The 12,500-nt window shown below is 33.7% G+C and overlaps 1 protein-coding gene across 1 annotated transcript in view; it reads left to right on the forward strand.

Moving 5' to 3' along the window:
* The window catches only part of lrp4 (low density lipoprotein receptor-related protein 4), a 274,670-nt gene that overhangs the window by 184,445 nt on the left and 77,725 nt on the right, over positions 1-12,500 (forward strand). The window contains exons 7-8 of the mRNA XM_061974802.2: positions 4,358-4,477; positions 4,566-4,691. Coding sequence (XP_061830786.2) covers positions 4,358-4,477; positions 4,566-4,691 — 246 coding nt within the window. The remainder of the gene's footprint in view (positions 1-4,357; positions 4,478-4,565; positions 4,692-12,500) is intronic.

A 12,500-nucleotide genomic window follows, 5' to 3' on the forward strand; every position in this document is an offset into this window, starting at 1 on the left:
TATGTATGCATATAAGTATGGAAGTAGAATGTCTCACATCAACTTATAAATATCAATATGATATTAATACATATGCATGTATTAATAAATATACAAATACAAATGTGATATACAAATAAATAAGTTATTTTTATAAATAAATGCGTATTTGTAAATATATTTTTGAGATTTGTAAATATATACAAATAAAATGTATACATATAAAAATGTAACAAACAAATAAATCAAGAATTTGTATAAATAAACGTGTATTTGGAAATATATTTTTGAGATTTAATATGCTTGATTTTGAATTTGTATTTGTATTGAATTTGCATATGTGGATCACTTTTTTGCTTTTGTCGATGAGACATTTCTACCACAAACCAGATGCACAAATGCATGTGACCTGAACAACCAGCAGAGGGCACTGCAGCCAGAGCCACACATTGCACTGATAAGAGATCAGTATCTACATCGGGACAAGGTCATTAAACGGCATTGATACAATAAAATAAGCAGCTAGCACGATCTTTCAGATTAACTGGATAAATTAGCATTAGCTATTACAACGCTAATGTTAGCTAGCTCAGGCCCGCCCATTGTGCGTTCTCTCTGTATAGACATGGATTGTTTTTGTGTAGAGAGCTCCGGGCATTTTCCATATAATGCTCTGTGTCCCAGACCGCTCTGGCTGCAGTTCCCTCTGCTGGTTGTTCAGGGGAGTGTGTAGGTCACATTTATTTGTGCATCTGGTTTGTGGTAGACATGTCTCATCTACACAAAAGCAAAAAAGCGATCCACATATGTAAATTCAATACAAATACAAACATAAAATCGAGCATATTTATATTCGAATCTCAAAAATATATTTACAAATACACGTTTATATATACAATGTGAGTGTGAATGTTGTCTGTCTATCTGTGTTGGCCCTGCGATGAGGTGGCGACTTGTCCAGGGTGTACCCCGCCTTCCGCCCGATTGTAGATGAGATAGGCTCCAGCGCCCCCCGCGACCCCAAAGGGAATAAGCGGTAGAAAATGGATGGATGGATATACAAATTCTTGATTTATTTGTATGTCACATTTTTATATTTATACATTTTATTTGTATATAATTTCAAATCTCAAAAATATATTTACAAATACGTGTTTATAAAAAATATTTATTTATTTGTATATCACATTTGTATTAGTATGTGTATATTTATTAATATATGCATATGTATTAATAACATATTGAGATATATATATATATAAGTTGATGTGAGACAATTCTACTTCCATATATATGCATATATATATGCATATATATATATATATATATATATATATGCATATATATATATATATATTATACCAGCTTGTGCAGCTATACCAACCTGGACAAGTTGCCACCTCATCACTACAAAGGCCATAAAACATTTTAAAAAAAATTAATAAAAATTAATATATTATTTATACTATTTTTAAAACTTTATATCAACTGGTAGAGCTGAAGTTGTTAAATTATTTCAAGTTAAAAGTAAAAAAAAGAATGTAAGTGTGTATGGTTAATTTTAAGCTTGCACAAGGGTTGATTAAATAGCAACATTTTGCTCAACATTTTAAGCTGAGGCATGCAATGGAAACCACGTTTTGGACATAAGTACACATGAAGAAACACGATATTTTTCTGTATTTCACTTCGCACTGAAAAAATAATGTGAATTCATAGTTTTTTCGTACACACACACACACACACACACACACACACAGGTATTCAATGGTTTTGCGTCTCCATATACATAAAAAGTGCTTTGTTCAGGAAAAAAAGAGTCTCCTTCCCTCATGCCAACACCATAATGCTCGCACATCCACCTTACAATGTGCATGAACATTTATAGACGTGTTTATGAGACACAAGAAGGTAACATACTGCGTGTGTGTGTGCGTGTGTGTGTGTGTGTGTGTGTGTGTGTGTGTGTGTGTGTGTGTGTGTGTGTGTGTGTGTGTGTGTGTGTGTGTGTGTGTGTGTGTGTGTGTGTGTGTGTGTGTGTGTGTGTGTGTGTGTGTGTGTGTGTGTGTGTGTGTGTGTGTGTCACTGTGACGGCATCCCACACAGACTTTTGTTCCCTGTAATTCTCCCTCTCTCTTTGGGACAACCACTTGCTGTTTCCATCATCTCTGTATTCTCTAAGCCTGCAGCAGCAGGCGTGATGCACCTTTCACGTCGCTCTTTTTTCTTTTGCTTTCCCATTTTTCTTCATCTTTGGCCCTCTCTTCAATGGGAGCCGGCATGTGCCGTCAGGAGGAAATATGTCAGAGAAATGCACACACCAGATTTAGGATGCTCGTTTGATTTGACTTTAATCTGCCTGCCAAATTTCACCCTCATCCCTTGTTAGCTGCAGCATGTTTTTCCATCTTAAATGAAATGTAGTGATATACTGTGCTGAACAGTAACCAATGCCACCGAGTGTTGTGCAGTCAAATGCACAGTGCACAAATTGACCACTAGTGGTGCTCAAGCACCTGCACTTGTGCCCTGTGTGGGAAAAGTCTCCTTGCTGCTGAAAACCAGTATTTTTATTTATTTATTCTAAAATTACTCTATTTTCCAAGCCTCCAAATAGGCTGCAGACTACAATACAATTACAATTAACCCTGACCTCCGCGCCACTGGCGACTCGTCCGGAGGCCATGTTTAATAAAGGGAGACAGAGCATACCTGTCAACATTTGCATGTCAATAAAGGGGAAATTTCCCAAGAAAATTGGAAATTTTTTTGGAACTTTTCTAATCAAGTAGTCTGACAAAATTGTCTTTCCTAGATTTATTTGAGAAGCACAGGTCACATTCATAGCAAGGTATGTAAGGAGTGTGCAATAGAAGAGAGATGCGTTATTCTTTATATTAGAGATGTCCGATAATACCGGACTGCCGATATTATCGGCCGATAAATACTTTAAAATGTAATATCGGAAATTATCTGTATCTGTTTCAAAAAGTTAAATTCATAACTTTTTAAAACGCCGCTTTACGGAGTGGTACACGGACGTAGGGAGAAGTACAGAGCAGTTGCGTCTCCCAGTCATACTTACCAACCCTCCCAATTTTCCCGGGAGACTCCCGAATTTCAGTGCCCCTCCCGAAAATCTCCCGGGGCAACCATTCTCCCGAATTTCTCCCGATTTCCACCCAGACAACATTATTGGAGGCGTGCCTTAAAGGCACTGTCTTTGCGTGCCGGCCCAATCACATAATATCTACGGCTTTTCACACACACAAGTGAATGCAAGGCATACTTGATCAACAGCCATACAGGTCACACTGAGGGTTGTCGTATAAACAACTTTAACACTGTTACAAATATGCGCCACACTGTGAACCCACACCAAACAAGAATGACAAACACATTTCGGGAGAACATCCGCACCGTAACGCAACATAAACACAACAGAACAAATACCCAGAACCCCTCGCAGCACTAACTCTTCCGGGACACTACAATATACACCCACCGCTACCTCGCCCACCTCAACCTCCTCATGCTCTCTCAGGGAGAGCATGTCCCAAATTCCAAGCTGCTGTTTTGAGGCATGTTTAAAAAAAATAATGCACTTTGTGACTTCAATAATAAATATGGCAGTGCCATGTTGGCATTTTTTTCCATAACTTGAGTTGATTTATTTTGGAAAACCTGGTTACATTGTTTAATGCATCCAGCGGGGCATCACAACAAAATTAGGCATAATAGTGTGTTAATTCCACGACTGATTATATTGGTATCGGTTGATATCGAAATCGGTAATTAAGAGTCGGACAATATCGGAATATTGGCAAAAAAAGCCATTATCGGACATCTCTACTTTATATCACCAAGTGGGAGGGAGGGAAATATTTTTTTTTTTTTTTTTTTATGATTATTTTTATTTTTGCTTTCCTGTATTTGGCTGTAAAGCTCTTTGAATTGCCTTGTTTAATTTATGCTCCATAAAGAAAACTTGCTTTGCCTTAATAGACAGGTGCATGTACTGCACACATGTTTTTTGTGTTTTTTAATTTAATCATTTTATATTTATATTACATTTATGATCATTTTTTTCATGAATTATTTCCTTGATAAGTGCCCTTCTTTTCTGGCTTCAGCACCCGGCCCCCTAAAACCTATTGAGAGGTGTTGAGACACCCTATTTTTGTGTCGTGATCTGTTTAGATTTTGTGCTACTTTAAACCCTCTTTTTTTACATAATTATATCTATCAAAACAAAACTTACAGATCATGTTTAAGTTTTACAAAGTTATAAAATGACCATGTATTATTGTTATTGCTATTATTATTGACGAGTATGTGCTCCTTTTTGATACCTTTGTCCTATTTCTGATGTGTGCAGCATCCCACCAGCCATGCAGGTCTGTGGAGTTCATGTGCAGCAGTGGCATGTGCATCAACGCAGGATGGCGTTGTGATGGCGAATTCGACTGTGACGATCAGTCCGACGAGAAGAATTGCAGTGAGTGCTTTTGTCGACTTAGTATGCTCGTTGGCTTGTGCGTCTATTTTCTTTATGCCACGTGTGTGACACTGAAATTGGGCCGCAGCTACGTCCATGTGCACGGCAGACCAGTTTCGGTGTGGAACGGGACGCTGTGTGCGGTTGTCGTGGCGATGCGACGGCGAAGACGACTGCTCAGACCGCAGCGATGAAGAGGGTTGTGAGAAATCGGGTGAGACGACACTCGCTTTTCTTTCGGAGGGTAAATGTATCGCACGCTTCTGTTGTTGTCACGGCAACAGTGGGTCTCTCAACAAAGTCACATCTTGTTTTCAGCTGAGTGTCATGTTTTAAACAAGAGCCTTATAGTTTGACCACTGTCTGGTGAAGGGATGGAAGGTTTGGTCTCTATTTGTCATGTTCAGAACCAGCACATTAAATCTCTTCATATTTTAATTAACTTTTTCACTTGATCCGATAAGACAGGGGTGTCCAAACTACGGCCCGCCGGCGTCTACAACTTGGCCCGTGAGACGTGATAAGTTTAATAAGGAATCTGGGTGTCTTCCAGTAATTTTAAACATCTGACAATCTCATTGCTGCAACTTATATAGCACATGATTAACTTATATGACCCAATCCAGACAACCTTCCCTAGTCATGGCACACAAGAAAATGCAACCAACAGAAAAAGTGAACACAAATGGTCACACGTAACACAACCTGCTCGCTGAATTTTGTGGATGTTATAAAAAGCGTCCACGCGCCGTAAAAAATAAAAATTACACCCATTTAAATCCATTACAATGCTTGATGTTTGATTGATTATAAAACTTTAAGGTCGTCACGGAAGTTAACAAGGTAGGAGTTGAACTTAATTATATATATATGTATATATACATATATATATATATATATATATATATATATATATATGTGTGTGTGTGTGTGTGAGTGTGTGTGTGCTATATCTATATCTATATGTATGTATATATATATATATATATATATATATATATATATATATATATATATATATATTTACATAGATGTGATCTATCCATCCATTTTCTACCGCTTGTCCCGTTTGGGGTCGCGGGGGTGCTGTTATTCGTGTGTACATATATATATATATATATATATATATATATGTACACACGAATAAAAATATATATATGTATTTACATATATACAGGTAAAAGCCAGTAAATTAGAATATTTTGAAAAACTTGATTTATTTCAGTAATTGCATTCAAAAGGTGTAACTTGTACATTATATTTATTCATTGCACACAGACTGATGCATTCAAATGTTTATTTCATTTAATTTTGATGATTTGAAGTGGCAACAAATGAAAATCCAAAATTCCGTGTGTCACAAAATTAGAATATTACTTAAGGCTAATACAAAAAAGGGATTTTTAGAAATGTTGGCCAACTGAAAAGTATGAAAATGAAAAATATGAGCATGTACAATACTCAATACTTGGTTGGAGCTCCTTTTGCCTCAATTACTGCGTTAATGCGGCGTGGCATGGAGTCGATGAGTTTCTGGCACTGCTCAGGTGTTATGAGAGCCCAAGTTGCTCTGATAGTGGCCTTCAACTCTTCTGCGTTTTTGGGTCTGGCATTCTGCATCTTCCTTTTCACAATACCCCACAGATTTTCTATGGGGCTAAGGTCAGGGGAGTTGGCGGGCCAATTTAGAACAGAAATACCATGGTCCATAAACCAGGCACGGGTAGATTTTGCGCTGTGTGCAGGCGCCAAGTCCTGTTGGAACTTGAAATCTCCATCTCCATAGAGCAGGTCAGCAGCAGGAAGCATGAAGTGCTCTAAAACTTGCTGGTAGACGGCTGCGTTGACCCTGGATCTCAGGAAACCGAGTGGACCGACACCAGCAGATGACATGGCACCCCAAACCATCACTGATGGTGGAAACTTTACACTAGACTTCAGGCAACGTGGATCCTGTGCCTCTCCTGTCTTCCTCCAGACTCTGGGACCTCGATTTCCAAAGGAAATGCAAAATTTGCATGGTTGGGTGATGGTTTGGGGTGCCATGTCATCTGCTGGTGTCGGTCCACTCTGTTTCCTGAGATCCAGGGTCAACGCAGCCGTCTACCAGCAAGTTTTAGAGCACTTCATGCTTCCTGCTGCTGACCTGCTCTATGGAGATGGAGATTTCAAGTTCTAACAGGACTTGGCGCCTGCACACAGCGCAAAATCTACCCGTGCCTGGTTTACGGACCATGGTATTTCTGTTCTAAATTGGCCCGCCAACTCCCCTGACCTTAGCCCCATAGAAAATCTGTGGGGTATTGTGAAAAGGAAGATGCAGAATGCCAGACCCAAAAACGCAGAAGAGTTGAAGGCCACTATCACAGTAACCTGGGCTCTCATAACACCTGAGCAGTGCCAGAAACTCATCGACTCCATGCCACGCCGCATTAACGCAGTCATTGAGGCAAAAGGAGCTCCAACCAAGTATTGAGTAGTGTACATGCTCATATTTTTCATTTTCATACTTTTCAGTTGGCCAACATTTCTAAAAATCCCTTTTTTGTATTAGCCTTAAGTAATATTCTAATTTTGTGACACACGGAATTTTGGATTTTCATTTGTTGCCACTTCAAATCCATCCATCCATCCATTTCCTACCGCTTATTCCCTTTGGGGTCGCGGGGGGCGCTGGAGCCTATCTCAGCTACAATCGGGCGGAAGGCGGGGTACACCCTGGACAAGTCGCCACCTCATCGCAGGCCACTTCAAATCATCAAAATTAAATGAAATAAACATTTGAATGCATCAGTCTGTGTGCAATGAATAAATATAATGTACAAGTTACACCTTTTGAATGCAATTACTGAAATAAATCAAGTTTTTCAAAATATTCTAATTTACTGGCTTTTACCTGTATATATCGTGTGTGTGTATATATATATATATATATATACATATATATATATATATATATATATATATATATATATGTATGTATGTATGTGTATATGTATATATATATATATATATATATATATATATATATATATCGTGTGTGTATGTATATATATATCGTGTGTGTATATATATATATATATATATAGCCTATATATATATATATATCGTGTGTGTATATATATATATATATATATATATATATATATATATATATATATATATATTGCTAAACACAGATTATTGTGTCTGTCAAATGAGCAAAATAGTGAGCACAATCTATTTTGCGTGTTTTCCTTCATACATATGCAGAATATATATACAGACTAGAACAGTGTTTCTTAACCATAGGGCCAAGGCCCATTATTGAGCGGTACTCGGTTGTAACACACTTTTCTACCACTTGTGGCAATAATGGCAATATCAAACAAACAGAAGAATTCTGGAGCTAAAGTCATAGAGAAATTCCTTAAGCGCAAAAATTATGACTAAAGTGGTTAAGTTCTTTTTTCATATGCACTTCAATTTTTTTTTTTTAATAAATGTTTTTATTAAATTTGACAGGTATTACAATATACAATAGAACAGTAGTCACATTTTCCCCTTTTTTTCCCACCCACTTCCAAGAACAACAACCCGACACATACCCCATACACACATAGCCCCCACCCCCCATATGCACTTCAATTTTATTGACTTTATTTAAGAAACATATATATTATTAATATATCAATCAATCAATCAAAGTTTATATATATAGACCTTAATCACAAGTGTCTCAAAGGGCAGCACAAGCCACAACAACAAGTATTTGTATTAATTTAGTGAGAACGTATTCATTTTCGCACTGCGTATTTGGAAGTAAATTGATCCTGTTAAACTGTAAGCAGGTTAGATATAATTATCGAATACGAATTAAATCAAAAGTAAGATTACAAATGCAGTGTTAATATTTAAGTGGGCCCTGGCCCGAGGTCAAAAAGGTAAGGAACCCCACAACTAGAACATGCACTTTTAGAAGAAATTGCATGTGAACGCTGATATGCGCGAACACGCAAGCAGCTGAAATGCACAAGCCGAAGTGAATTGCTAACGTTAGCGGGAGAAAAGTTAGAAAGTGTCAAGTACCAAGTTATGCTACTTTGAGGTGTACGGCTGGAAAATTGGCCAAAAAAAAAGTGTAAAATTCGCTTAAGGAAAGTTAGCATGCAAATGTTAGCATGCTAGCAATTGACAGCAAGGAGTATTTTGACCCTAGAACCGTTCGAATCGGTTGAGAAATGTGGGAATTAGAAAATTTCCCCAAAAATTATATATGTATGTAAATGTGTGTATATATATATATATATATACATATATATATATATATATATATATATATATATATATATATATATATATATATATATATATGTATATGTGATCTATCCATCCATTTTCTACCGCTTGTCCCGTTTGGGGTCGTGGGGGTGCTGTGTTATTCGTGTGTACATACATATATATATATATATATATATATATATATATATATATATATATATATATATATATATATATATATATATATATATATATATATATATATATATATATGTATGTATATATATATAAAGATATATATATATGTATGTATGTATATATATATACAGTATATATATATACAATATATATATATATATATGTATGTATATATGTATAGATTTTTTTTAGTGACTCTTAAAGGAGCTTTTGGAACCTTTAATCTGTTTTGAAAAGCTTTAATTCTAATTTATACAACAAATAATATACTATGAGAATCGTGTTGAATCGAAAATCGATTCTGAATCGAAACGTCTCCAAGAACGGGAATCGAGTCAAATCGAATCATCATACTGTTTAATGTTTATTTTGAGTTTTTAGTAGATCAGGCCTGACATGGCTTACACATTATATTAGTGTTTAAGCGTGTTAACTTTATTTTTAATGCAAGTCATCTCCCTTTTGAATCACCAGTGGGTTAATTACTACATGGGGTGTTAATTAGCTGTTACTTGGATGTCTGTGAGAGTCTACTCAGGGAGTTCTAATTATGTCTGAGGAGACGTAACACAAATAGCACTTGGCATAACGAATGCGAATATGTAATTGCATGCACATTAGACAAAACATAGACGGACAGGAATGTGGAAATGAAGGTGGGAAGGGCGTAAGATAGCAAGGAAGGTGGGAAGGATACAAGGGATGACCATACTTGGGACATAAGGAGATTAGAATCGGTGCGATACCAATTCCCTGTGCCTATGAATCGACACCTGTACTTGTTAGCACTTTTGCGTGCTTAATGTGGGAATTTTCAAGGTAAAAAATTTTTTTCAAGGTAAAAAATGATTTTCAAGGTAAAAAATGATTTTCAAGGTAAAAAACAATTTTTAAGGTACAAAATGATTTTCAAGGAAAAAATTATTTTCAAGGTAAAAAATGATTTTCAACATAAAAAATGATTTTCAAGGTTAAAAATGATTTTCAAGGTAAAAAATGATTTTCAAGGTAAAAAATGATTTTCAAGGTAAAAAAAAATGTTTTAAGGTATAAAATGATTTTCAAGGTAAAAAATTATTTTCAAGGTAAAAAAAAATGTTTTAAGGTATAAAATGATTTTCAAGGAAAAAAATGATTTTCAAGGTAAAAAATGATTTTCAACATAAAAAAGGATTTTCAAGGTAAAAAAAATTTTTTAAGGTAAAAAATGATTTTCAAGGAAAAAAATGATTTTCAAGTTAAAAAATGATTTTCAAGGTAAAAAATGATTTTCAAGGTAAAAAAAAATGTTCAAGGTAAATCATGATTTTCAAGGTAAAAAAAAATTTTCAAGGTAAATTTTTTTTCAAGATAAAAAATGATTTTCAAGGTATTTTTTTTTCAAGGTAAAAAATGATTTTCAATGTAAAAAAATGATTTTTAAGGTAAAAAATGATTTTCAAGGAAATACATTTTAAGGTAAAAAATGATTTTGAAGGTAAAAAATGATTTTGAAGGTAAAAAATGATTTTCAAGGAAAAAAATGATTTTCAAGGTAAGAAATGATTTTCAAGGTAAAAAATGATTTTCAAAGAAAAAAATGATTTTCAAGGTAAAAAAAATTTTTCAAGGTAAACATTTTTTTTCAAGGTTAAAAATGATTTTCAAGGTAAAAATAAATTTTCAAGGTAAACATTTTTTTTCAATGTTAAAAATGATTTTCAAGGTAAAAAAAATTTTAAGGTAACATTTTTTTTTTCAAGGTAAAAAATGATTTTCAAGGTAAAAAAAATTTTTTAAGGTAAAAAATTATTTTCAAGGAAAAAAATGATTTTCAAGGTAAAAAAAAATGATTTTCAAAGAAAAAAATGATTTTCAAGGTAAAAAAAAATGTTCAAGGTAAAAAAATTTTTTTTCAAGGTTAAAAATGATTTTCAAGGTAAAAAAAATTTTTAAGGTAAAAAAAAAAATGTTAAGGAAAAAAAAATTTTTCAAGGTAAAATATGATTTTCAAGGTAAAAAATGATTTTCAAAGTAAAAAAATTGTTAATTTTTTGATAAAAACTACTTTAAATATTATTTGCCTGATGCCCTCCATTGCGACCACAACGAGCACAGAAACAAAACGGGTCTTCTAACTAGAAACATCTTCAACGACTTGTCGGCGTCTCGTTGTCTTGGCTGCATCGTTCTGTCAAGACTAGACTGAAGGGGATTGATTGATTGAAACTTTTATTAATAGATTGCCCAGTACAGTACATATTCCGTACAATTAACCACTAGATGGTAACACCCGAATAAGTTTTTCAACTTGTTTAAGTCGGGATCCACGTAAATCAATTCATGGTACAAATATATACTATCAGCATAATACAGTCATCACACAAGTTAATCATCAGAGTATATACATTGAATTATTTACATTATTTACAATCCGAGGGGTAGGATGTGGAGGGGGTTAGGTTTTTTAAGGTATAAAATGATTTTCAAGGAAAAAAATTATTTTCAACATAAAAAATGATTTTCAAGCTAAAAAAAAAATTTTTAAGGTAAAAAATGATTAACAAGGAAAAAAATGATTAACAAGGAAGAAAATGATTTTCAAGGTAAAAAATGATTTTCAAGGTAAAAAATGATTTTCAAGGTAAAAAATGATTTTCAAGGTAACATTTTTTTTCAAGGTAAAAAATGCTTTTCAAGGTAAAAAATGATTTTCAATGTAAAAAAATGATTTTCAATGTAAAAAAAATAATTTCAAGGTAAAAAATTCTTTCAAGGTAAATCATGATTTTCAAGGTAAATCATGATTTTCAAGGTAAATCATGATTTTCAAGGAAAAAACATTTTTTTAGGGTAAAAAATGATTTTCAAGGTAAAAAATTATTTTTAAGGTAAAAAATTATTTTCAAGGTAAAAAATTATTTTCAAAGTAAATTATTTTCAAGGTAAAAAAAAATGTTAAGGTAAAAAATGATTTTCAAGGAAAACAATTATTTTCAAGGTAAAAAAAAATTTTAAATGTAAATTTTTTTTTTCAAGGTTAAAAATGATTTTCAAGGTAAAAAAAATTTTAAGGTAAAATTTTTTTTTCAAGGTTAAAAATGATTTTCAAGGTAAAAAATGATTTTCAAGGTAAACAAATTTTTTTAAGGTAAAAAATGATTTTCAAGGAAAAAAATGATTTTCAAGGTAAAAAATAATTTTCAAAGAAAAAAATAATTTTCAAGGTAAAAAAAATTTTTCAAGGCAAAAATTTTTTTTTTTCAAGGTTCAAAATGATTTTCAAGGTAAAAAACAAAATGTTAAGGAAAACATTTTTTATCAAGGTCAAAAATGATTTTCAAGGTAAAAAATGATTAATTGTTTGATAAGAAAAACTACTTTAAATATTCTTTGCCTGATGAGATGAGATGCACTTTCTTTTACACCTGTTGGGAGTGCATTCCATATTGATGTGGCATATAAGGAGAATGAGTTAAGACCTTTGTTAGATCGGAATCTGGGTTTAACGTGGTTCGTGGAGCTCCCCCTGGTGTTGTGGTTATGGCGGTCATTTACGTTAAGGAAGTAGTTTGACATGTACTTC

This window comes from Nerophis lumbriciformis, linkage group LG15, assembly GCF_033978685.3.
Source record: "Nerophis lumbriciformis linkage group LG15, RoL_Nlum_v2.1, whole genome shotgun sequence".
Taxonomy (NCBI): domain Eukaryota; kingdom Metazoa; phylum Chordata; class Actinopteri; order Syngnathiformes; family Syngnathidae; genus Nerophis; species Nerophis lumbriciformis.